The sequence below is a fragment of the Propithecus coquereli genome, unplaced genomic scaffold, assembly GCF_000956105.1.
Source record: "Propithecus coquereli isolate 6110/MARCELLA unplaced genomic scaffold, Pcoq_1.0 Scaffold301, whole genome shotgun sequence".
NCBI lineage: Eukaryota > Metazoa > Chordata > Mammalia > Primates > Indriidae > Propithecus > Propithecus coquereli.
In genome coordinates, this window is record NW_012148631.1 from 1,766,393 (window position 1) to 1,793,044 (window position 26,652).

Here is a 26,652-nt window from a genome sequence, read left to right on the forward strand (position 1 = left end):
TGTGGTGCTTGTTTTTCCATTCTTGTGATACTTCACTTAGAAGAATGGGCTCCAGGTCCACCCAGGATAATACAAGAAGCATTAGTTCACCATTTTTCATGGCTGAGTAGTACTCCATGGTATACATATACCACATTTTATTAATGGGAACACTCATACACTGCTGGTGGGACTGCAAACTAGTACAACAGCTATGGAAAGTAGCATAGAGATACCTCTAAACTAAAAGTAGAACTACCATTTGATCCAGCAATCCCACTACCGGGTATTTACCCAAAGGAAAAAAAGACATTCTATAAAAAAGACGCCTGAACTCAAATGTTTATAACAGCACAATTCACAATAGCACTTCTCACTTTTGATATGGGGTAGGGACTAAAGAACAAGATTCCCGGTGGTTAGAGAGTAGTCTCAAGCCATACTGTCTAGATTTGAATCTCAGCTCTGCTATTTACTAACTTCTGACCGGCGGCAAGTTGAATCCCTTCCCTGCGCCTCAGTTGCCCCATTGATGAAATAGAGATACGAATAATAACCTCAAAGGATGTTAAATGAGCTGTGTCTGCAAAGGCTTGGCCCAGATCCTGGCATACAGGCGGGTGCTCAACCAATGTTAGTTCTTATCACTATCAGGAATGACAGATCCTTGTATAGGGAGTGATTAGCTAAATATATTCCAAAATGGAAGTGGCTACATCTAGTTCTAATGCGTTATTCACCAAAAGAGGTGTCGCTGCAGATTGTCCTTAAAGAGAAATGTCATAGAGAGGGTATGAGGGCGTTTTCTCTGACAACACTTCTGTCACCAAATGAGAGAATTTTTCCCTCCTGGAATGAACCAGTTCTGACACCAACTGGGTGTCCAACAATTTAATTCAGTTTTAACACTAACTATTCAAAGTTAGCCCAGACCACACATATTAAGGGCTCAGCCCTACAAGACTGCCTGATTCAGACACCCATCACAAATAGGGTGCCCTGGCTACCCACACTTCTGCCTGACCCACAGGGGCTTCTCACGACTCCCATCCACCCCAGTATGATAATTCGCTAGAATGATCCACAGAACTCAGGAAAACACTTTACTTAATATAACTAGTTTGTTATAAAGCATACAACTCAGGGACAGCCAGATGGAAGAGATACACAAGGCAAGGTATGGGGGGTGCAGAGTTTCCATGCTCTCTTCCAGCACCTCGATGTGTTCCCCAAGCCAGACGCTCCCCAAACCCCATCATTTAGAGATTTTTATGGAGATTGCATTATGTAGCCATGATTGTTAAATAACTGGCCATTGGTGATTCAACTCAGCCTCCAGCCCCTCTCTCCCCACAGAGGTTGTGGGGTGGAGCTGAAAGTTCCAAGCTTCTACTCAAGGCGTGATCCTTCTGCCAAGCAGCCCCCATCCTGAAGCTATCTTTAGGCCCAGCAAGAGTCACCTCATTAGAGCAAAACATGCTCCTATCACCCCATCACTCAGGAAATTCCAAAGGTTTCTTTCAGGAGCTCTGTGCCAAAGACCAAATGTCTTTCTATGACATCACAGAGGGTTCAAGCACCACATAGAAAGTGGGGAAGCACTAGATGATCCGTAACATCTTACTGATGAATAAGAGTTTGTATCTGAATGTGTGAGATCAAAGGGGAGCGGAATAGCAGGGGGTCCAGAATTGGCACAGGAGGACTCCACACTGGGCGTGGGATAGCAGGAGTGTCTTGAAGCTGCATTTGCTTAGCCAGCCCTTGCTTTTATTTTATGTGTGTTGGGGACAGGAGAGGTTGGTATGGGATGATGGAGATTATGGGAGGTCAGGGTCCGTCTCAGCTACCTTCGGCTCTGGAGCGAGCCTAGGGAGGAATCCCAAAGCTGGTCAAACATTCGGTGTGGAGTTGTTTGCTTTGCAGCCACTCACCTCCCTTCCCATCTCCCAGACTCTTTCAGGAAGTTGGCTGGTGCACGTGTGCTTTCTATGAGCGGGGAGGGAGAGTTGTGGAAACCTAGGAAGAAGCTGAGTTCTGTATGAGAGTCGACATGATGAAGGTCCAGGAAAGCACTGTGCTTAGGAACATAATCCATCGACTAATCCAGCTGGGGGAGCAGGAACTGGGAGCCCTCTTCCCGACTCCTAGTGGGAATCTGATGGAGCCTGTGGGGGGCTTCGCATTTCCACCGCATGGTGTGGGAGGGACACGGAGTCCTCATCTCTGGATACTCGAGACCGGCAGTTATGAAGCTTTTCCGTCTCAGGATCCCTTATGAAAAATACGAAGGATCCAAAGAGCTTTGATGTATATGGGTTGTTTCTATTAACAGTTACCATTTTAGAAATTACACTAAGAACTTTAAAAATATTTAATTTGAATTAATTTATTTAAAAATGATAATAAATCCATCCCATGTTAACAAAAATCACCAATTTTTGTGAAAAACTATATTTTCCAAAAATTATACTGAGAGAAGTGGGATTCTTTTACATGTTTTGTAAATCTCTACTGTCTGGCTTAGTAAAGGCAGCTGGAATCTCATAGCTGCCTCTGCATTTCGTCTGTTGTGATAACATACGTCCTATAACCTCTGGAAGATTCCACTGTGCACTCATGGGAGAACAAGAATGGAAAAGACAAATGATGTCTTAGCATTATTATGAAAAGAGTTTTGACGCTGCGAGGCTCCTCTTTGAGAAGAGCCACACTGGAGTGTGGTGCATTCCTCCGTGTCTCTCTGACCTTTCTTTGGTTTTTCTCGTTCCCCTGCGTGTGGCAGGGCAGTGGGTGGTGAGGTACAGGACAGTTGCACTTCGTTCAACAGTATGGTTCCAAATACGTCATAGAACGTAAACTCCCCCAAACACAAGACTAATTCAAAGGACGCCGAATATTCTGAGGTACTGGCCTGCATGCCAATTAGCTATAGAATAAATGCAGTTTGCAATCCACTGACCCAAGGAGTTTTGAAATGAGAAATTTGGGATGAATTTTTGATTTACAGGGGGAGCTGATATCATTTCAGTAAGTCACAAAAGTTAGGGTTATATTGATATTTTTATATTGCACAATTTAAAATTTGCATAACTTGGGTTTTTCACTGCGAACAAGGAAGCCCTTCATAATGGTTGGCGAGAGGCAGGGAGGGAGGACGACAAGAAGATGCGAAGCTCCTTGAAGGCAGGCGCTCCCGCTTATGGAGAGTAGATACACCACAAAAGTGAAGTGGAATCTTTCCCTCTGAGATCTTCAAAAATAGAAGGTCCCCTCTTTTCTTTCATCCCTCTAATCGTGGCTTGAGCGGATGAGCTGAAACTTTGTCTAAGGCCTGGCACTGTTGGGATGTCCCACTGTTAGGACTTTCCACCCCAAGTCTGGCATGCAGGGGCCCCTTGCCGCTGCTCTGCACCGTGTGGTCTGAGTTCTGGGGGAGGGCGCACGGGAGAGTGGTGCAGGTGCCCCACTCCAGCTGTGGGTCCCTGGCCCACGAGAGGAAAAGCAAGAATGATGAAAGCACTAGATGCTCATTAGCAGAGTGGTTTACTAGGAACTGACCAGAGCTCTCTGCCCCAGGCAGCTATTATTCCAAACAATACTATTCACAGTGTCTAACTCCATCGCACCTAGATGCCCGTTATTTCATGCTCAGCCTGTGCTTGAGGTTCTGTGAGCAGCAGTCAGGTGTGGTATTGGACAGAAGAAGACCAGTCTCCGTTGACAGGAGGAGGACACTCGTCTCAAACAAATGAAGGTCACCATTAATAATGCACGTGGCAGTGGCGGCTAGGCATCATCACATGCTCATTTTTCTAGAGGAACATGGTCTTTCCCCCTGCAGGAGCTGTTTGGATATTCTGAGCTTCCATGTATTTTGGTCCCAAATGCAAATGCATAGAAGCCATGTGCAAAGTAGGACCTCTAAGTCAGACTCCTAGTTGGGACTTTCCTTTTTTCTTAACTTAAAATTTTGAGATAATTATAGATTCACATGTAGTTGTAAGAAATAATACAGAGATCCCATGTACCCTCTACCTTATTTCCCCCAATGGTAACAGCTTGCAAAACTATAGGACAATATCACAGTTCAGACTTTCTTAGAAGGCTCAGAGGACCCTTGAGACTTCCCTGACCCCAGAAGCGAAAAACACTGAGGGAAGGTGACCTGCCTCCTGTTGGAACCAAGGTCTACCAGGGAAGAAGCTGGAGGGCACAGGTGTACATCGGGGATCCCTGGCTGGAAGTGGCAGATGCTGTTGCAGATTCCAGGGGCCCTCCCCTGGGAACCCCAACCTGCAGGAGGGCACCCTGGGCTCCAGGGATGCAATGTGCTCCCTGCCTGGCCCCTGTGGCTTTGGGTGGCTGTGTCCCTCAGCCCTTCAGCTGCTCGAGCACTGTGGTTGAGGTACCAGGCTCTGGAGTCACCCAGCACCAGGCTTGATCCCAGCTCCTCACTGAGCCTTGGCCACTTACCTCTTAGAGCCTCATGTTTTCGTGCTGGCATGTATGGCACTTAGCACGTGTTGGTCACTGGCCTAGGAAATTTACATAGTAATTCATTTGATACCAACCGCCCTATAAGGGAGATACTATTATTGGTTCCCACTTTTCAAATGAGGAAACTGAGGTACAGAGAGGTTAAGTTATCTGCCTAAGGTCACCCAGCTAATGAATGGCAGGGTTGTGTATTTGAACCCAGACATTACACATCCCAAGCCCACATACTTAACCACTGTTTTACATCATTTCTCCTCATCTGTGAGGTAGGTTCAGTAGCATCTCACGGAATTTTTACAAGGCAAACTACTTAGCACAGGGCCAGACACATAATAAATAAAAACCAGTATGTGTTAGATAACATTCTTATTAATAGTATAACTTCTTCAAGAAATTTCTAAGTATTTATCACAATTCTGTGATTAACAATAGCTTCCATTTTGGCCACCTACTATGTGCCAAATCTTCATTCAACACTCCAACTACCCAAAAGGAGGAGTCTGTTTTATAGATGAAAAAACTAAGAATCAGAGAGAAGAAATCCGGCATAGGTAGAGACAGGATTCAAAACCAAGGGCAGCGTCTTAGAATCACAACACCGAAAGGAACTTCAGAGGCACGAGCCTGCCTTCGCCCCCAGCCCAGGACTTGCCCTGCAGAAGAGTCACTTGTCCAGTCTGAAAAGCCTGGTGCCGGGGCACGTACCCCCTACACCAGCAGATCTCCCATTCTCTGAGTGCCACCCAGCCACGCAGCATTTCTGGCTCAGGAGGGCGGGGATGGGGGCTGACTATGTGCATTTCTCACAAGTCTCCGTGAGACCCTGTTGCTGCTGGTCCCGGGACCACACTTGGAGAATCACTGGGAAAACTTCTTGGAATGGCCATGGCAAAAATGACGGCTGCCCCCAGATTGGCTCTTTCCGAGTCTGAGACAGGTTCCCCAGCGGGGGCAGCACCCAAGTATTTCCCGTCAGTGTAAATCACAAATCCCCATCTAGGTGACTGTCTTTCCTCCAGAGAACGCTCCTGTGATCGTGTGTTCCCAACAGCTGACTGGCGCCCAATCCCACCCCTGGACCCACCCTTTCAACGTTTTCCAAAATAGCATCTACAGTTGTTTCCTGATTAAAACCAAACCAAACAAAATACAACCTGCCTATTGTTGAAAATTTTAAAAAGTACTAAATATAAAAAGGAGCATATGGGAGAAAATTAAAATTAACCACCATCCCACTGTTAATATTTTGATGTGTTTTGGTACATTTCCTTAAAGCTGTTATTTTGCGTGTTGGAAAACGTTGTATGTAGCACTTGGTGTACTGAAAAACAGCAATAGTCTAAATGTGCTCTGTAGACGGGAGCTGCTGTTGTTTTTATCAGGGAATTTGAAGAAGGAACTGAGGTCTGCCAAGGACAGCTTCTCGGGTGGGATGGGCAGCCCTTTGGACCAACAGGGAGATCATAGGCACAGAGGCAACAATTGTCATTGTCTGTGGGGTACACAGTGACACAGTGGAAAACAGGTGTGAGTCAGTTGATTGGGGACAGGTAATGGAGAGCTACAACTGGCCAGCCTTGGGTCCTCCAAGGCACTAGGGAGCCGTTGCACATTCTTGAGCAGGAAATGACTTAATGAAGCGATTCCCCAAAGGTCAAGCAGGCAATAGAAAACGGGACGATGTGGAGGGGGAGTGGGAGGGGAGATGGAGGAGGCATGGGGATGCAAGTGGGGAGCAGCCCTGCTGGCCCACCCCGTGCCCTGTGGCCTGGGCCATGGTACGACACAGGTGGGTCTACTTCTGGGCCGCCAGGATGGAGAGGGACTGGTTGATCTTCACCATGGCGATAACGAGGAGGCCGCCGGTCAGCAGGAAGGTGGGCCAGAAGAAGGAGAGGAGGAGGGTCTGGGGCCCGTAGAGGCGCCGGTACAGCACACTGGTCTCGTTCTCCTGAGTTGTCGAGAAGCAGTAGAAAACCCGGTGTTCGTGGAATCTAGCTCTGACCTTCTCTACGTCGGCCCGGGCCATCTGGTAGTTGTCCAGGCTGCGCGGGATGTAGGAGCACTGTGGGGAGAAGCAATAGCACCCAAGGTTGAAGATGCCTGTCTCTTAGGGCCCAAGGGTAAGGGCCTGGGATGGATGGAGCACAGGAAAATGCAGCTTTGTCACCGAGCCCCTGGATAGGAGCCAGGACTTCTGTCTAGAGCTTGGCAGGCTGCTCACTGCGCAGGCTGGATGGCGCGTTCTTCCTCGTGCTGTTTGTGTGGATGGTGGCCCTGGAACTGCTCAGTGTACATGCTGCACACCTGGACACAGGGGCCCTTGCTCCAGTCCTGGCTCTGCTTCTATTGGCTGTGGGATCTTAGGCAAATTGCTCACCCTTTCTGAGCCCTGATATCTTCATCATTTAAATGAGTTAACAGCAAAATTGTCTTCAAAGGATATTATTAACGAAGGACGTCAAACGTAACTGTCTAAGGAAACCAGTGGGTGACCCAGGCCAAATGGGCTCACACAGAGTGGATTCAGGGCAGAGGTCAGCTGCCTTCAGGGCTCGTGCATGTAATAGCAGCAAGTGAAGCAAGCAAGGCAATGAAGTGACAGGTGCCAACTGACGCCTTGGTGCCAGGGAAAACTGTCAGGGAGCAGTGAGGCCTGGCAAAATAGAGAGCCAGCTGCATCCAGACTGGCTGTCACCACTCCCTCTGGACACCAGACACCAGGCCGTCCAGGAGATCCATGGTAACCAGATCTCCGACATTTCAAGAGAAATCAGAAAACCAGATTTTAACGTGAACTCTCCTGATTTAAAAATAAGGGCAAAAATTCAGATTGAAACCCTTTGAGTTGTAACCCTCTCTAAACCAAAGCGTGTTGGCCAGCTGGCATTTGACGCTGGGCTCCAGAGGAAAGAGGGGACGCACAAAGGAGCTTTGTGCGGGCAGAGCGTGAGGCACATTTCATTCGGATACTGATCGTTGTTGTTAGGAACCTTCTGGCCTGTTCAGATGAGGCCCAGCTGGGAAGTTCTGCAAAGAAGGCACGGAGTGCCGTTCCTGGCTTTATCTCTGTTCTGTGCTGGGAGGCCTGAACGTTGCTGGCACGAGCCTCTGGGAAATGTTCTGCCAGTGTGGCCCCCCACCCCCGCATCACCTGCAGCAGACTCCCTGGAGGGCTGCCCGTACACACAGTCCCACTCACTCTGAGTCCCTGAAGGTGGAACCCAGGAATGCGTGACTTCTGTATGCATTTAATTCTGAGAACCTTTTGATTCCTTCATGCACTTAATTTTGCCCTAGCGAAATCATGTCCAAGATCAAAATGGGTAAAAATGAGACCCAAACGGCAAGCATTGAGCCAGCTTCTCCCCAGGCCTCGGTTACTCCCTGGATTTGAACGAGGCCCCACCCCCAGAGCTGTCTGTCCTGACAACATTCAGTCCAGCATCCCAGAGGAGGTTGCAGCATGGTTCTGACAGCCTGGGAAATGGTGTGCTGCATTCAAATATTGGTCCCCAGCCAGCCAGGGAGCAGCTGAGGCTGGGGAGAAGCTGACTGCTAAGGAATATGGCATTCAGAGCTGTTGGGCACTGCCGGGTCCTCAGTAGCATACAGTCCAGAGTCCTGGGCTGAGAGCTAGGGGGCCTGGGCCAAGTATCCCAGTGCCTCTGACTGTGACCTTGGGTAACTGAGCCCCTTAAGCTAAGGTATGGCTATGGAGCCAGACAGCCAGGGTTCAACCACCAGTTCTGAGTTGCGTGACCTTGGCAACTGCTGCTGAATGCCAAAGAAGAGGCAGGGCTTATGAGTAGGAGCTAATTCAGGTGGGCCCTGAGGCTCTCTCTCCACCTGGTGGGGCTGGGTCACACTAGTGATGACAGAATGGGTCTGACCCACTGCATGGGCCTTCTTCTCTCCGCTAACCCCCCAGCACTGTCAAGATCCCACAGCCTCCACCCCACCCCAGGCACCCTGCCCCTTCTCATCCCATCGGCCTCCAAACTCTCACTGTCAGCATCCCTCCCTGCTGCAGGCCCACGTGCTTGCTGCGGCCCCAGCCTCTCTGTCTAGTACAGGAAACCCCACCGCTGCCGCTGTCTTCCTGGTACCGCTCTGCTCCTGCCTTCAGGGGCTCACAGCAGTAATTCGAAACCTTAGAGTCACCTGGCAGCTCCACAAACTGATCTCTGCCCAGAGATTCTGCTCCGGTGGGTCTGGTGTGGGACCCTGGTTTTGTTTCTTACATCCCCAGGTGATTCTAATCCACAGCCTGAGTTGAGATGTCTCAGTTTACACACTCACATTTCAGTTCCGTGGTTTGATAGTCAAGGTCCTCTGGGAACAGACTTTAGTCTGTCTTTGTAGCCTTTTCCAGCTATATATGCTCCATCCTGGGTCATTATCTGTAGTCTCTACCCAGCCCCTCCCTGTGCCATGCCTTGTTCTAGGCCCCTCCTTCCATATGCACCCCTTCCATGTACACCCCCTTCCATGTACACCCTCTTTCACATACACCACTTTCCACATGCACCCATCCATACACACCCCTTCCATGTGCACCCTTTCCATACGCACCCCTTCCATGTGCACCCCTTCCATATGCACCCTTTCCATGTACACCCCTTCCATGTGCACCCCTTCCATATGCACCCCTTCCATTTGCACCCCTTCCATGTACACCCCTTCCATATATACCCCTTTCCATGTGCACCCCTTCCATGTACATCCCCTTCCAGGTACACCCCCTTCCATCTACATTTCCTTCCATGTTACCCCATTCCATGTGCACCCCTTCCATGTGACCCCGTTGCATGCACACCCCTTGCATGTTCCTGTGCATCCAGTGCCTGCCTGATTGTAGGAGCTGCACCCAAATACCACTGTGATACCTCAGCTCACTGCCAGCTGGAAAACATCGCTCTCTCCTTTCTCTGCTCGTCTCTAGGGTGCCAATCCCCCGACCTCAACTAGGTATTGTTCACGTATGAGCTCTCTGCTCCTGAGTTCTACAGCCCTGGCACAGGAAGTGCTCAACTGCTGTTGAATAGAAGGAAGGAAGGAAGGAAGGAAGGAAGGAAGGAAGGAAGGAAGGAAGCAAATGAGTCAAATCATATTTCCTTTAGGAAGGGACATGGTGGTGAATTTTGGTTTTTTGAGGTGGAGGGTGCTGGGATGCTGGGAGGTGAGGATGGGAAAACCTAAACGTTTGTCTATGGAGGTTATTTCAGCCCCAGGTCCCTGGTTTCCTGGGGAGTCACAGGGGTTCCACTCCATGGGGTCAGCTCTGGCCTGGCCTCTTGTTTGATCCAGTTCATATTATGGAAGCAGTAACACTAATGACTGCTTCCTTTTGAGAGCCCACTGTCCACCCGACATGGCGCTTGGTACACTCCATACTCTGACTCTATAACAGCACCTCAAGGTGCAGCTTTAGAATCCCATTTCACAAAGGTGGGAACAGTTGGGAAGGGTGAGTGGCCTGCCCAGGTTGCATAGCCAGTTAGTGGCAGATTCAGTCCCACGTCTGTCCGACTCTGACACGGGGGAGCCAGGGCTGGCCTGACCTCATTTCAGCTGTGAGACCCTGGACAAGTGGGTTACGTTTTCCCAGCCCTGGGGACAGCTAAGGGCAGGCTCACATGCCTGTCAGGGTCACAGGGATGTGTACCCATCCTCCCAGCTCAGTTACCTGCTGGTTCTGGTCCCGTGTGTCCTCCGTGTGGTACAGCACAGCCCACCTGCCCACAGCTGACACATTGACCCACAGGCACGGGTACTGGGGCACCTTCTTGCCCTCCAGCTCCTCATGGTCCCTGACGTTGGTCTCAATCAGGTGGCACGTGGATTCCTGGGTCCACACACTGGGGAGACGACACACGCATGTCTCAGAACTGAGTGACACCCAGAGCACCCAGTTTGAACCCTCGATCCCTTAGTGCTTTTAAAGAGATCCAAGGCTGGGCCCTCATCTTGCCACAGGCATGCAACACTGAAGGCGCAAGACCCAGAGTCTCTGGGCACAGGGAGGAGCCAGAATATCCGACCTGGTGGGTGGGGGCGGGGGTGTCTTAGACATCATCTATATAGGTAGCTCTCAACCCTGACGACTCATCTAAAAACCTGGGGAGCTTTTAAAAAGATTCCCATGTCCAAGCCACACCCCACAGCAAGCGAATCAGAATTTCTCAGGTGGTTGGGCCCAGGCGCTGGCATTTTTTACAAAGCTCCCAGAAGTGATTCTGCTGAACAGCCAGGCTTGAGACTCTCTTAGACACATCATCTCGCAGAGGTGTAAGAGAAGCTCAGGAAAGTCAGATGACTTTTCCAAGGCCGCAGCACCTGAAGCTCAGTCCGAGTGGCTTGAGAATCTCTGCTCTTTCTACGAAAAGAAGCGGATGTGGGAGGGGCCCGACTCGAGCCAGATGGGGAGATGGTGGAGACGGCTCTGAGTGCTGCCTCACTGGGGTAAGAGTCCCGCCTGGAATTGCTCTGCTGTTGTAAAATATGACGACAGAGCAGGCCGGGAGAGGCCAACAGGCTCATAACGCACAAGTGACTCACCGCCCTTTTATCCCGCGGGCCCGTTGCCCGGCAGGAGGGGCTGTGAGCAGCTGGAACGTGCCTGGAGGAGGGGTCTGAGACATCCTAAGGACAGGCTGAGAGTACTGAGTGTGTTTGTTCAAACAGAACATGAATCAGGAATTTCACAGCTCTTCTTGAAAGGCTCAGGTGATTGACATGTCAGGGAGAAAGGGCAGGGAACCTTCTCTGAGATTCCTCAGCAGAGCTCCAGAGGAGCAGATGCCAGCTCCAGCTCCATGTAGACACTGCCTACGTATGAGAAAAGCCCAAACATGAAATGATGTGTTCAGTGAGGTAGTGAGCTCCCCATCGCTTGAGACAGTCATCAGGAGGCTGGATGCCCCCCTGACTGGGAGGTTTCAGAGGGGAGAGAACTGTGCCAGATGAGCTGTAAACATCTGCAATTCTCTGATTGCTCCTGGGATCAAACTCACACTGGAGCGTTGGCTCTGGTCCCCTATGACTTCTTGTGAGAAGGGTGGCCTGAGGCTGTTACCACCAAGTCCCAGAATCTCAGACCAGCAGGGCTCAGTCCATCCACCTTCCCTACGCTTGAACCCTTGAACCTAAGAATGAGCATTGTCTCAACCGTCCTGCCTGGTGTGAGGGTCTAGGGGAGGGGTATATAAAAGTCTGGGTTCCTTGCAGACTCCAGACCCTTAGGGAAGAGCTGGGGGTGCAGGCCCGGAAGGTTCAGTACCTTTTCTGGAAGAGGGGCAGCATAGTCGTGCCCAGGATGTAGTAGGTGATGACAGCACACACCACCATGGCCACACCCAGGCAAAGGGCTCGAGTCTCTCCCCGCTTCTGGGCCATCACCAGCTTCTTCCCCATGTCCACGGGGGGCGGCAGTCATTTCTAGGGCCACAGAGGCAAACAGAAGCAAGGTCAGCTCAGGTGACCCTAATCCACAGAAGGGAGGACAGGTGAGAGGGTGGGGTACTCAAATGTCAATGTCACTTCTGCTTATATGCAGAGCTTTGCAACTTCCAGAGGGCTTTTTTGACCTGGTGTAAGCCTTCCACCAGCTCTGGGAGCCAATTGCGGTGGACCTATGGCTCAGAGAGGAAATTGGCTTGCTGTAGATCACACAGTCTGTGTGACAGGCTCAGTAACGGACCCCGAGATGTCCATGTTCTAATCCCTGGAATTCTAGGGTCCACCTCTCCTTATATGTTACTTCATATGGCAGTAAGTTTGCAGAAGTGATTAAATTGAGTATCTTGAGATGGGGAGATGATCTTGGATTATTCATGTAGACCCTAAACCTAAACCCAAGCGTCCTGATAAGAGGGAGGTAAGACGCAGAAGAAAAGGAGAAGATGATACGACCAGGCAGACAGAGATTGGAGTGATGTGGTCACAGGCAGGGAGGCAGGTGGCCACCAGATGCTAGAGGGGCAGGGAACGATGTGTCATCCCCTACGGTCTCTGGAGAGAGTGCAGCCTTTCAGGCACCTCGGTGATCTTGGACTTCTGGCTTCCAGAACTGCGAGGCTAAATTTCTGTTGTTTGGGGCTATCAGTTTATGGTCACTTATTACAAGGGCCACTGAAACAAATACAATAAACGAGCAATGCAGGTGGATCATCCCTGCACTTTCTCCCAGGACACTTACAGAGAAACTGGGAGCATTTCTGCCAAAAAACAGTCCCACGGCAGGGCTGGCCGGACAGCGGGCAGAGACGGCGCAGGAGGGCCCCAGTAGGCAGCCATAGGTTGGTAGGGGAGGCAGGAACTCCCCGTTCCAAGCAAAGAAAGAAGACATCGTGGTGGCCTCAGCGACTGCCTTCTTGCTCCAGGACGTGAAGCCACCTGGGCCACAGCACAATGGGGGAAGTCGTTGGTGGCTTTCCTCTTCCCCCATCTTCTGGCTCAGTCCCTCTGGGTATCCTCCCCACACCCACCCCATGCAAGCAAAGATTCCCACCCTCCCCTGCCGGGCCCCTGGACCCCCTCCCGGGAGTGCGCAGCCGTCCCTCAATCCATGCGGCCTGCAGCCACCAAGCTGCCCAGCTGCGGCCCCTCCTGCGGCTCTCCTGTGCCTCTGCCAGCTGTCCTAGAGCCTTCGGGTGACTTTCTTTGTTGCTGTTTTTGTTTGTTTGTTTAAGGTAACCAGAGACTTTTTCTACCAAAACTACCAGGACCACAAGACCCTTTCTCTGTAATACCCTGTTTTGGGGGAAATTTTAGCCAGATATCAGCCAGGACTTTATTCTCCCTGCCAGGTCCCTGAAGTATTGTAATAAACCCACTATTTCTATAACTCAGTGAGTGCCTGGGAGACAGGCATTAGTCCAAAGGGATTTCCAGCAAAGGGCTTTACTTTCTGCTCAGGCTTCTCTCCTAAATATCGGACTGTTTCAAATGTCGTCAGAGATCCTTGACCCCCTCCCCCTCAGCCCGGCCACCCCAGCCCCCCATCCTACAGGGGAGAGTCCACCTCCATGGCCAGCACCAAGGACACGGCCTCCTCACGGCCTCCCTGGGAGCTGGTCTGCCTCCCCTTTTAATTGACAGGGATGATATCCAGTGACAGCACCCCCACTTTTGGACACTGAGAGATGAGGTTCCCCTCCTTTCTAATGGAAACATTACAAAGTCACAAGTGAGCAAAAAGTCCCCCTGGCAAAGAAAGATGTTCTGTTGAAGCCTCCTTTATCCTTTTCCTTCTGTTCTGAGACCTTGTGGGCAGGGGAGCGCCTACGCCTTTTTCTATGTGGCGCAGGTAACAAGCGCATCCACGCATTCACAGGGAAAGCAACAGGATCATCAGGAGATGTGCAAAAGGCCCCAACAGCCCGCATCCCCAGGACTCTCAAGGGTCACTGGCACCTGGCCACACCCCAGGGACTACGGGACACAAATACTTTGGCACCAGTGAGGAAGCCCGTCTTGGAGAACCTAGGCTGAGTGCCCACAGCAAACCCGCTTCTCTTCTGGGGAAGGTGGGGGCTTCCCTTGGCACGGCCGCCCCTTCCTGGCTAGTCGGCCCCCACCTCCCAGGGGACAGCCTCCTCCACTGCACGGTTTTCTGTGTCCCCAGACCCCTGGGCACTCCTGAGGCTGGTGAAGGTGGGAGCCCTGGGAACTCAGGAGGAAGGAGAGAGGAGGCCTGCCTGTCACAGAGAATCTGGAACCTGCGGCTTGTTCCGGTCCCACCTGTCTATCAAGCTGTCATAAGACTGTTCCTACACCAAGTGAGTGGGTTTGTACAGTCATGATAAAGACCATGGGGTCCTATTTAGATATAAGACTTGGGTGAGAAGTTGGGGTTCAGTGAGAGCCTTCAGACAAAAAGAAGGATGGGAACTGTTGATATCCCCTGAGGCCTGGACAGGAAAAAATGGGTTTCTGCTACAGCAGGAGGGATTTCAGTTAGACTTCGAGAAGAACTTCCCAGTTTTGAGAGTTTCTAAACATCTCTGGACTTTTTGGCTATATCTTCCCATTTAGAAAGGTCAGTTGAGTTCTGAGATGGATTTAGGAAAGATGGAGAGGGCAAAGGGATGCGAGATGGTGGAGCATCCTGTGTGACCTGATTGTTAGGTTGACATCCTTTTCCTTAGAAGGACAGAGAATAGAGTACAGCATTTAAGAGTTTGGTGAAGTGTAAGGCAGGGAGGGTTCTGAGGTCAACAGACGTGGGATCAAATCTTGACTTTGCCACTTAGCAACCATGTGACTGAAAAATAAGAATAATATTACCTGCCTCAGAGAGTTCTGATAAAGGTCAAATGATATGTCAAGTACAATGCATCTATCCCGGTGCCTGGGCCGGCATCAGCTTTTGATAAACATCAGCTATTAGTATTGACAAAGGAAACCCCGAAAGTTTGGAGCAGAAGTCTGGGCTGCTCTTGCCAAATCTGTTTTTTGCCCCACCCCTCCACTGGTGACAGGGGCCAGGACTGATCTTGATCTCCAGGCTGCTGCCTTCCGGCCCCTCTGGAAGCTGGGACCTGGAGGGCCAGGGCACTGAGCCACCAGAGTGCTCTGGCCACTGAGCCCCTAGATGACCAGCAGACGACGGGCGCAGCATCCTGACGGGCAGCCCCGAAGGGGAAGGGAGTTCCTACCAGCCGCCCCCCCCTTGGCCCCATCACAGGCTGCGCTCCCCACGGCGCTCCCTCCAGCCCCCAGTCTTTGAAGAAACCGCTTCCCAAGTGCTCTTGGGCGCAGTACTCACAGTGTCCCTGGTGCCCTGCAGATTTTCGGCCAGCAGACGTTTCTTTCTGCCTGGCCCCCAGCCCCCACCCCAGAAGAGGCCGCAGAACTCCAGCAGGAAGTTGGCCTCCCAGCCCGTCTCCAGGGAAGCAGCTTTTGGTCCCCATCTGGGGCGAGCCTCTATGCCCAAACATGGTCATGTCTGAGCACACGGCCTCGAGACACAGACTCGGGACAGCAGGTACCCAGCCCTGAGGATGGCAGCTGTGACCCAGGCCCCCGCACCTGCATTTCCCAGGGGCTCATGGGAAACAGATTTCAAACAACGACAGACAGAAAACTGAGAAACGGCAAAAGACCAGCCTGGCATATGTGGAAATATTTCTTCCAAACTCGGTCTGTCTGGGCTGGCGGAGAAGCCAGGAATGGGAAATCATTTTCCTTCTGTTGGCGTGGGGAAGGGAGGAGGAGTCGAGCTGGAGGGGTTGGGCTGGTCACCAAGCCCTGGCGTATCCACTCCGGAGCCGCTAAACTCTCCTGCCTTTAGCATTTGTGTGCTGCGTGGCCCTGGACCAGTCACGGCGCCTCTTTGGGCCTCGGTTTTCTCACGTGTGCTATTGGAGTTTTAGAAACTTACTTTGTTCAGGGTAGTGACGCGGGTTAGAGATGGTGGGGGCTCCTGGAAGGGAAGAAAACCCGCCTTTCAAGGACCAACCGAGCTGAAGCTGGGAGTGGTGAGAGCCCCGAGGTGCTTCCAGCCAGCAAGGTCCAGACGCAGCCCGCTTGGCGGGGGGCTCCCAGAGACCGTCAAAGCATGCTGCGGGCGCACGGGCGGAGACTTGTTCCCGTCAATAGGGACAGACGAACATCAGCATTTGTAGGCAACAAAATGCTTCTAGGCGTCCCTCTGTTTCCTCCTCTGTAAAGTGGATGTTGTAAGGATTAAACATCAGTGACAGAAACAAACATGGATACTGAGACTCTCCTGAGTATCAGGCATGACGCTGGAGGGTAGCACATGTCTACCCCTGACTTCGTCCAATGATCAGATGAAGGAGCTGAGTCTGGGGCTGGGTAGCTTGAAGTCACTGGTCCCGGGTTGCTCTGCTCAGTGGGCCGGAGCCCGATTCAGCCCTTCCAGCCCTGCACAGCCCAGGCTGTCCCTACTGACCCTGCAGCTGCTCTGAGACATTAGCGTCTGCCTGTTATACAGTCACCTGCCACCTGAAGTTCTGGAGTTCACCTCAAGCGCCCCCGCCCCCAAGGAGGTGGGTGCAGGCCCGCCACCCCAGCTGCAGCTCCAGCATCTCCAGCATCTCCCTCGGTCCTGCTGCAGCCGCTGTGAGACCTCCGCAGGCAGGAAATGAGGGCTGAGAGCCTCTCCAGGCTCAGTGCCTTCTCCCGCCCCTTCCCTAGTTGAATCGTATCACCAGGAGAGTACATTGTCTGTTTAACGGGTATCACAGCACAAGGGGGTCTCTTCAGACCAGGCTTAGAATCTTGCAGGTGGGTTGACAATGAGGGACACAGATATGGAATTAATCCTCCGAAGAGTAGTTTTCCAAGGATAATCCTTGGTCCATTCAAGAGCCAGAAGCGTCCTCCTGGGGCCTGTGGACTAATCCAGAAGCGCCAGTCCTCCCTCCTGCTCCCTTGGGAGAGAGATACACAATGCAACCGACTGCCGCCTTCAGGTATTCATATGACCAAAGCACTACTTGCTCATCATCCACTAAATGATTGGTGTGGGCTACACATTATTTGGAATTTATAAACAAACATTAGCATTCTTCCTAAGAGGCTTTTCCTCTTGGAAGATGGGAACGGGTAGGGAAGGGGGTTTGCAAGAGCTTCTGCTGCACCTAAGTGAGCCACAACCAAAGCGCGTTGACAAGCCTTGCTGTCAAGGGTGTGTGGATGAAAACCCCGGTCCTTTGCTGGCTGAGGTCGTGTGTGCCAGATGGCTGGAGGTGGAGGGCGAGGAAATAACGGTGCGACCATAGTGCACGCTGACGCTTTGCATTGGTACGCGGAGTCAGAGCGCCAAACGCCTTCTCGGACGCGAACTTTCCAGCAACTCCATAAGGTAATAACACTGTAGGCTTGCAGTAACCTACTGAGATGCAGATTTTTCCACCCATTTCGTAGAGGAGGTAACTGAGGTTCAGAGGGGTTAAATAAATTGTCCAAGGCAAGTTACTAATACTTTGCCTCTCTGAACTTTAGTTTGTGCGTCTCTAAAATGGAGATAATCATACCTAGACCCTCAGTGTTTGTTGAGGAATAAGAGATCACCTAAGCTACCTGACACATGGTGTGGAGACTGTATTTACCAACATACATCTCGTCCTACATGCTCTTTTCACAATGTGACATCAATACTCCTCCACCAAGAGGGGCATTTATGTCTTCTACCAGGTGGGGCTTTGTAACTGTCTTGCCAGCAGTAGAGAATAGTAGTGCCACTGCGTTACTTCCAAGGCTAAGTCATGGACAGGGATACAGCTTCCACTGGGTGCTCTCTCAGGACACTTCCCTGGGAACCAGCCACCATGGTATAGGCAGCCGAGGCCACGTATTCCAGCTGACAGCCCCATCCCAGGTCTCAGCCAACAGCCAGCATCTCTCTTCAGACGATCCCAGCCCCGGGGCTGCGAGTCTCCCAGCTGAGGCCCCACACGTCGTGGAGCGGAGATGAGCAGCCCCCTCTGTGCTCTCTCTGATTCCCAATTTGCGAAATCATGAGCAGAATAAATGGATGTTTCATGCCACTACGTTTTGGGGTAATTTGTTATGCAGCCGTAGTTACTGGAACGTTGTAAGTGATTTAAAAGGGGGACTGCTACTGTGTTGATAACAGTGGTAGTATTAAACCAGTGGGAATTTAAAAGCCCGAGATTACTATATGGAGTGTTATGGGGAAATTTAGAAATGCTTTATCTATCTTCTATCAGGTCACACACTGCTGCACCAATGGAATAGAAGGACAGTACTATAGGAAGGTATTTTTGTTTATTAAGCACCTACTATGTGCCGGGGCAGCCACATACATATGCATGTATGTATACATACGCACACACATGCACAGACACGTCCTTCTTCACAGTCCCCACGAAAGGCCTTGTTCCTTCTCTGAAAGCAAAAGGCAAAGTGACTCTCCCAAGGCCGCGCCCCTAGCATGTGATGCGATGGAGCCTGGATTTGAACCTGTGCCCACCGACTCTGCAGCCCATCCCTGCCCCTCACTTGCCCCCTGACTCCCATGGGAACAGTTTTCAAGAGGACCAGTGTTTATGACGTCCGCTGCAGCTGCTTCTCGAAACCCCGCACCTCAGTCTGTAACCCTTTCTGGATTATGCAGCCACTTATTCATTTAAGCCCTTTGCAATCGATATCTGTTCTCTGCTGACACTTGGAATAATAGGCCCCATAAATCAAATTGGCAACATGCTGAGTGCACGTCCCTGGCTGGGTGCCGCGGGGAAGGGTGTGCGTCACCTCAGCCCGGACACTCGAGCACCTGCCGTGCGGAGGTTGTGCATACACCACTGCCGGAGTCGACTCAGACATGGCCCATCCCTGTGGGGAAGGGATGCTGGATTTTCAAACAGCAAAAATGCAAAACGGAAAAGAAAATGGTGCATTTTAAGGGAGAAAGTAATAAAAGGCAGAGGGAATAACAATACAAAGTATAAGAACAGGAAAATTAATTGTCAATGCTAGAATGAAACGGCAGGACAAAGGACAGGATAAGGCTGTCTCAGCTGTGTGAGGGGACACCTCACTCCTCTCTCCTTCTGACTCTTGCCACTATATTTTCCCTTGGCCTTCTTTTTCTTACTTCATGACAAGGCATTTTAGCCTGCGATGTTGTTAGCGTGATTCTAACAGTTGTTTCAATTGCTGCTTGGAAATCTTTGAAACAAGAAGGAGCATAAATAAGTACAGAATGTTGGCTGTCTGCGCCGTAAGGTCGGGTTTCTTCCTGCCTCTCCCCTACTGCAGACTCATCCCAGCTCCGTGGGAAAGTTGGACAAAACGGAAGTGCAGGGAGAAGCTAAGACACAGTGCTTAAAGAGAATCGCTGGTAAGAGCACGCGTGTCCTTCCAGACACACACAAGGACGCAAGTGCCCGCTCCTTCCACGGCACACGCTGCCCTGTCCTTGCCTCCCGGTGAGCTATCCCCCTTCCATGGGACTTCGTGCCCTCAGCCTCTCTCCTCGCCTCCTGGACCAGGTCTACATGCTGAGTTGACAAGCTCAAAGCCCTGCGTGCCTCTCCCTCAGAGCACTTCCTCTCCCCGTGATTGAACATTTATCCAAGTGCATCCTCCGGTAACACGTCTCCCCACCGCAGCGTAAGCTCTCCAAGACCAGGAACTGGGACTGCTCTTGTTCACTGTGCCATCTCTAGCACCCAAAGGAATAAACACAGAATCTCAGGGGTTTGCTGCCATTGCGTTTTGGTATTTGCAAAAAAGCCCTTGCTTTTTCACGTAACGGAACATTGCAATCATTTTCCCATGCCATAAAACATTTTTTCCAAAGGGTTGTGCAGTTTCCAGTCTATGGCTAGCCCATAGTCAATTTCATCAAAGCCATGCTGTTGGAAATTTAGGCCTGGGGCTGGCTGACGTGCCTGTTTGTGTTTAGTGGAACCCAGAGTCGGCCTCTACAGACCTGTCTCACTCTCCACCCCAGAACCACACCACGCTCACATGTCATTTTTCATGAATTGACAGGTACAAGGGAGATCGTATCTTTAAGGACAGAGTTTGAGGACCAGCGCTAGGGGACAGAGGTGGGTAAGCCATAGAAGTGGAATTGACAACAGGTTGGCAATTTCCTAGCTCTTCCCCGGGCTGGATGTGTGCCTTGGAGAGAGAGAGAGAGAGAGAGAGAGAGAGAGATAGAGAGAGAGAGAGAGAGAGCTGTCGCTGGGGCTTATGGGACTCAGAACAGAAGCCATGCCACTTTAGGACTCAGGTAAGGAAGTGGTTGTCCCCACCTCTGTTTAACTGTGGCCTCAGGCAGTGGCCCCCATAGACAGGGAACCTTCATCAGCACTTAAGGCAGCTGCAGCAGAGAGGTAGTGGCCCGAGACTCCTATGAGAGTCAGGGTCCCTGGTGTGCGGGAACTGGCTGACACTGCCTCGTGACAGCCTTTGCAAGCCATTTGTTAAAAGCACCAGGAGCAGGAAATTCACGGCCATGGTAGGAGTATTTACGGCGATGAAATACACAAACACTGATTTAGAGCTTTTGCCTTTTTGGACAGCGGGTTTGCCAGTACACTACTTCGGAGGACACATTCGAGTTGGGAAATCTGGGGAGGTGTTAGTGACCATTGGCGAAGGTGTAGACAAGGTGCAGGACCCACAGGGAATAGTGGAATATCCCAGGGGCTTGCAGTGCCGGGCTCTGGGACGAGGGAAGGGAGCCGTGTCCAGCATCAGCAGGGGAGTGTCCTTGATAGGGCATGCGTCAGCCTGGGGAGACCTCAGGGAGGGAGCTGGGGAAGGAACAGCTGTCCTCACTCTCCCAGGACCCTTTTCCACATTGCCTGATCTCCCCTGGCTGACTCCAACTGGCAGACGGACAAGGAGCTTGTTGCCATGGTCCCAGAGACCAGCTTCCAGGGCAGAGAGCCAGCTGGAGGTCTGCAGGGCACACACAGGTATCAGTCCATCTCCCTGTGGGGGTGGCTGTTGGGCAGAGAAACAACAAGCAGGTCAGAGCAAACAGTGTTTGAGCACATGGGGATGTCCTGGAAACCCACAGAAACATCTGTGAGTGTCTGAAAGCCATGCAGGTAGGGCCCTTGAGCCAAAATGTTTGTGCATCAAAATTAATGTTGCTCATCTGTGGTCTCAGGCTGGTGACAGATGAGGAAACTAAGGTTCCATAAACAATGTTTCATTATATATTCTTTGGATAAAATATTTGCACATTTCTGATTATTTCCCTGGAATAAAGGCCAGACTTCCAAGCCAAGCCAAAATTCTAGGGCAAAGGGTTTCTGCATTTTGAAGATTTTGATGATACGTATTGCATACCTTTCTCCAGAATATTTATATAAATTTTGGTACTCACAACCAGTATATGAGACTGGCTGATTCCACATATCCTCACAAATATTTGGCACTATTAAATAGAGAAATATGTGTTGGCCGGGCACAGTGGCTCACACCTGTAATCCTGGCACTCTGGGAGGCTGAGGTGGGAGAATCCCTTGAGACCAGAAGTTGGAGACCAGCCTGAGCAAGAGTGAGACCCCATGTCTACAAAAAACAGAAAAATTAGCCAGGCATGGTGGTGCACACCTGTAGTCCCAGCTACTCAGGAGGCCGAGGCAGGAGGATTGCTTGAGCCCAGGAGTTTGAGGCTACAGTGAGCTAAGAGGGTGCCACTGCACTCTCGTTGGGGCAACAGAGCATGACTCTGTCAAACAAAAGAAAGAAGAAAGGAAAGAAAGAAGGAAGGAAGGGAGGGAGGAGTGGGTCTTTAGGCTAGGTGAAAAATCTTTCATGCCAGTTTTAAATTACTTTCTGTAAATTACTAGCAGATTGAACAGTCTTGCATATGCTTATTGGAAGCAAAATATTTTATTTGTCTCAAATTGTGACCAAGAGTAAACCAAAAGTCCCTGTCCCAGGCCCTTCTCACTCTCTTCTTTCTCTGCCAAGATTCGGGGACCCAATCTTCATCAGCTGCTCTCAGTGGCTCCTGTCAGCACAGGCTCCCGAGGGCGAATGACCCTTCCCCTCCCAGCCTCTCAGCATCAGGGGCGGGAGGACTTTGAGGCTATAAACAAGTTATTCTGTAAATGTGCTTTGCTGAGTCATAGAATGTCAGCCTTCGAAGGGCTCTTAGAGATCTTCCAGGCCTAGAGGATCACTTTCTGCATGAGTTATGTTTTCTGTTTACAAGCTAATAGAGATATGTTGTAGAGAATTTGCTCAGTACGAAGAAGTAAAAAGGAGAAAATAAAAATCAATCAAGGTCCAACATCCCGAGGAGGAAACCACTGTTAAAATATTGGTGGCTTATATTCTGAAGATAGATATAAATGCTTTCTAAAAACAAATCTAGAAATAGGCTGTATAATTTTAAATATGTTCTCATTTTAAGTAGCAACATTTTCTCATTTATATGATATTATTTCACAGAACAATGTTTCACGGCTCTGTAATAGTCCCATCATGTAGATGTGCCATGACATATTTTATTATTTTCCTATTATGAGGTATTTAGACTATTTTCAAGGTTTTGCTTTTATCAACTACTCTTGAATGTCAGTCTCTGCTAGCCTCTCTGATTATTTCCTTCCAACAGTTCCTAAAAGCAGGGATCAGAGCCAAAGAACATGAGCCTTTTAAGGCTTCTGCCTCTTCTCTTTTCCTGGCTGCGTAGGTTCTGGTAAGACACACTCTGCTGTTCTGTTGGTGAGTGATCTGCGCTCAGAGAGGTGAGGCAATTTGCTCAAAGCCACACAGCATTAATGGCAAAGGGATTAGAACTCAGGCCTGTCCCTACGGCCTCTCTAGTGAGTATCAGGACCCAGCCTAGAGCCCACGCCTCCGATTCCTGTACCAAAGCCTCGTCTTATTCCTCTTCTGTAGAATATTCTCCACCCACGAGACTGTCAATTACTGAGCACCAACATATGCCAGTACTTAGCACTGTGCTAAGTACTCGGACTATAGCATCGCATTTGATCTTGGCCCTAGGAAGCAGCTACTATGATTACCCTCGCTTTATAGATGGGGACACTAAGGCAGAGACAAAGCGTTCCTTGTCCAAGGTCACAATGCTGGTGACTTACAGAGCTGAAACTCCTACCGCCTCTTGTCTGAGCAGCATGATTCAATAGAACCTTCTGTGACGGTGGGAATGGCCTATAAGTCTTAGCTAATAGGGTAGCCTCTGGGTACATACTGCTGTTGAGCACTTGAAATGTGGATAGTGAGTGGAGAACTAAATTTTTAATTTTAATTAATTTAAATTGAAATAGCCACATGTAGCTAGTGGACCTGTTGGACAGACATCTCCAGAGCCTTTAGCTCCCGTCCCCTACATCACAGCCTGCCTGAGGCAGCTCCTAAGGGGGCTTTCCTAACACTCTGTCTTGCACCTCAGCCTGGGGTGGGAATGGCCTTCCTGACATGCCTTGCGAACTCTGAGCCAGAGATGCTCTCTAAACCAGGACCTTGTACCAAGCAGATTCTTCAGCTGCCTGCAGGGCGGGCGGTCCCAGGAGCTACCTCCTGCAGGCACTTAAAAAGACACACTGCAGAGAGAGGCTTTTAGTCCCTTTTGTTGCACATTAATGAAAATGTGCGTCTGTCATCCATAAATAATGAGCTTGCTCCGCGAAGCTCAAGTCTGCATTTACTCTCAGTGTGAAGACTATTATGAGCTTCACCAGAGTCTTCTCTGGGAGTTAACAAGAGTTAACCAGAGTCTTCTCTGGTTTGAACTGTGCCTTCTCTTGGGGAGAACCATCTCCAGGGAGACTCTGTCTCTAAGGAGAGAAGTGTACAAGCATAAAAGGACTGATTTTTTTTTTTTAAAATCATCGTTTACTGAGTGTCTTGTTCGTGCTGGGCGCTGTGCAAGGCCCGGCACACACATCACTATGTTAGTTCCCTAGGGCTGCTCTGACAAATTACTGCAAATTTAAAACAACGGAAAGCAGAAATTTATTCTCTCACAGTTCTGGAGGCCAGAAGTCCAAAATCAATGTGCGGGCAGGCCCATAATCCATGCCGGCACCACCCAGGCTCTGGGGGAGAACCCTTCCTTCCTTGCTGCTTCCAGGGGTTGGTGGCCCCAGGAGATCTTTGGTTCGTGGCTGCATCATCCACTCCCTGCCTCTCTGTCCTCACGTGGTCTTCTCCTCTTCTACCTGTGGCTTCTACTCTTGTCTCTTATAAAGATACTTATCACTGGATTAGGGCCGACCCAGGTAATCAAGATGATCTCGAGATCCTTAACTTCATTATACCTGCAGAGATCCTTTTTCCTAATAAGGTCATGGTCAAGGTTCCAGGGATCTGGACATGGATATATCTTTTGCGGGGCCACCATTCAAGCCACTATACACACCTCGCTGGGGCAGGTAAGAGAGTGAGACACGAGCCAGGAGGTACAAAACAGGCTGTGTAAACAAGCAGGATATGGAGTAGGAGAACACACTGCAAGATAAGGATAATAATAAAGAATATTAGTGTAAGGAAAGTAAGACATGAACAGAAAAATACAAAGCAAACAACGTAAACAAAAGGATGCTCAGTGTGAGAACATACTGTAACAATAATAAAATAAAGGCAGATCCAACTACCACAAGAAACATGACGGAAACAACACAGGGCACATTGGACATTATAGTTCCCCCCACCCCCGTGGGCTTTGGACACCACAACACATCTGGGCCTGACCATTTAAAGTTGAAAAACTCCCCCTGCCCAACAACCAGAAGGAAACAACATCCCCATTGGCCAAAATAAAATAAAATAAAATAAAGGAAAGGAAAAAAAGAAAAGAAGAAACGATGTTACATAAGAGAAAGGCCAGAAAGAAAAAAAATGTGACACAGAGACCCCAGTGCCACTGTCCACTGGGACGTGCGCCCACGCCTACCCCTTTGGAGTGCACTACCGCTTGCTGATTAGAAACCCAAAGAAACCCCAGGGCCACAGTCCGCTCGGACGTGTGCCCGCTCTTAACCACTTTAAGAGTGAACTTTCGCTTAAATAAAATTTGCTGCTTGCAGCTTCAAAACTGTCTCTTGCTTTCATTCTTCCATCACAAAAAGACAAGAACAGAGGAGTTCAACAGCTGGTAACAACCTTATTTAATCTACATTACAACCCTGAGAGGGAGGTGAATTATCCAGGATGAATTTACTGCTACAACCACCCAAGACTTAAACAGCTTTACCCAGTAGCAGTGCATTTCTCACGCATGGGAAGTCCAGTAGGAGCGTTCCTGCTTGGGAAGCCCTCCTCTAGGTGGTTGCTGGGAGAAACAGGCTCCTTCCTTCTTATGGCTCCACCATCTTGTGGTCTTAAGGTCACCCTGGAGTTATAGAGCTGGTAGTCTAGGAGCAGGAGAGGCAGAGGGAGAATGTGGATTATTAAACATAAAACATATTGGCCTGGAAGTGGCATGCATTACTGATCCTCACATCCCATTGGTGAGGACTAGTCACATGGTCCACCCAACTGCAAGGGGGACTGGGAAATGTAGTCCCTGAATGGGCAGCTGCTTCTCAGCATGGACACCACACTCTAATGGGGCGGAGGGGAGCATCAAACTCGGTTGGTCATCTGGCCACAGCTGCCACAGTACCATTCAATCATTTATTCCTCATGCATGTAATCCATTCTTTCACTTACTTATTTTTCAGAAGAGGAATTTGAGGCTCAGAAAAGTTAGATGATTTGATCAATGTCACAGAGCATTTGAGTCATAATTCAATAAATATGTATTAAGAGTCAGCTTTGTTAGGTGCCCCTCCTTCACGCAGGCCTATTCTGTGATAGGATTTTACACACTACATGTTACTATGTGTGTGCCAGGAATACAAGTGATAGGATTTATTTACCTGGACCTCCCTGATTCTTTCCCACGCCCCAGATAGTGTTTTGCCTTTGACTCCCAGCTCCTCTTCCCCTCTCCCCTCTGTCTTTCCAGAGAATGGGCAGAGAGAGCTAGAGTTGGAGAGGCAGGAGGCAGAGAGGTAAAAGCCAGGGAGGGAGGGGGTAGCAGAAAGAGAGCAGGGAAATCCACGTGGGTCAGATGTCCTAGAAAATTTTCTTCTGTTTGACATTTGAGGGGTTTTGGAGCAGCTACAATTAGGAAAAATTCAGAGGAAAAATATGAGAAGCATAATTGTGAATTATGAATGTGATCCTCTCTTTAACTTGTTTAAATTCCTTTTGTTTGCTGGGCTGTCCTCTCAACTATGGCCCCATGTAGAGAGACTGGGCTATGGGCAACATGACCACAGGTCCCAGATAGCCTGGGACAGGCCGTGTTCACTCCTGTCATCCCCTTTCACTCTCAAAAGCATCCCAGTTTGAACAACAAATCAAGTGGCCATCTTCACTTTGTTGGGGGGAGCACTGGCTTTTGAGTGTGTAGACTAACCCGCAAGGCCAGAACTCCTCTGGGATGGAGGCTGTGGCTAGTTCATCTTTGTATGTCCAGGTGCCCAAGAAATGAATGCAGGAGCCAGGAAGGACCAAGCTCTAGTTTGAGTTCAAGCCTTTGCACTCCAAATTCCAGAGTCATCCCACTAACCTGGTCTGGTTCCAGAGCTCTTTGAACACAGTGAAGCAAGAGAGTAACCCTGTTGTGGGTCTGCCTGCACTGCATGGACTCTGGCTGCCTTAGGGATTCAGAGAGGAGAGAGCCAT

At 50.0% G+C, this 26,652-nt stretch overlaps 2 protein-coding genes across 2 annotated transcripts in view; one reads left to right on the plus strand and one right to left on the minus strand.

The window, feature by feature from the left end:
* The window catches only part of KCNIP1 (Kv channel interacting protein 1), a 355,148-nt gene that overhangs the window by 16,394 nt on the left and 312,102 nt on the right, over nucleotides 1–26,652 (plus strand). The gene's annotated exons all lie outside the window — the stretch shown is intronic.
* On the minus strand, nucleotides 5,809–15,645 carry KCNMB1 (potassium channel subfamily M regulatory beta subunit 1). Its single transcript, XM_012649697.1, has 4 exons — nucleotides 15,251–15,645; nucleotides 11,762–11,919; nucleotides 10,169–10,340; nucleotides 5,809–6,544 (listed from the first exon to the last, which is right to left on the minus strand). Exons 2-4 carry the CDS (start codon nucleotides 11,893–11,895, stop codon nucleotides 6,275–6,277), a joined length of 576 nt encoding a protein of 191 aa, XP_012505151.1. The 5' UTR covers nucleotides 11,896–11,919; nucleotides 15,251–15,645; the 3' UTR covers nucleotides 5,809–6,274.

Coding starts and splice junctions, on each gene's coding strand:
- KCNMB1 (XM_012649697.1), bottom strand. CDS start 11,895: ATGGGGAAGAAGCTGGTGATGGCCCAGAAGCGGGGAGAGACTCGAGCC. Junction 10,341..11,761: donor CTGCCCCTCTTCCAGAAAAG/GTACTGAACCTT, acceptor TCGTCTCCCCAG/TGTGTGGACCCAGGAATCCA. Junction 6,545..10,168: donor CACGGGACCAGAACCAGCAG/GTAACTGAGCTG, acceptor TTCTCCCCACAG/TGCTCCTACATCCCGCGCAG.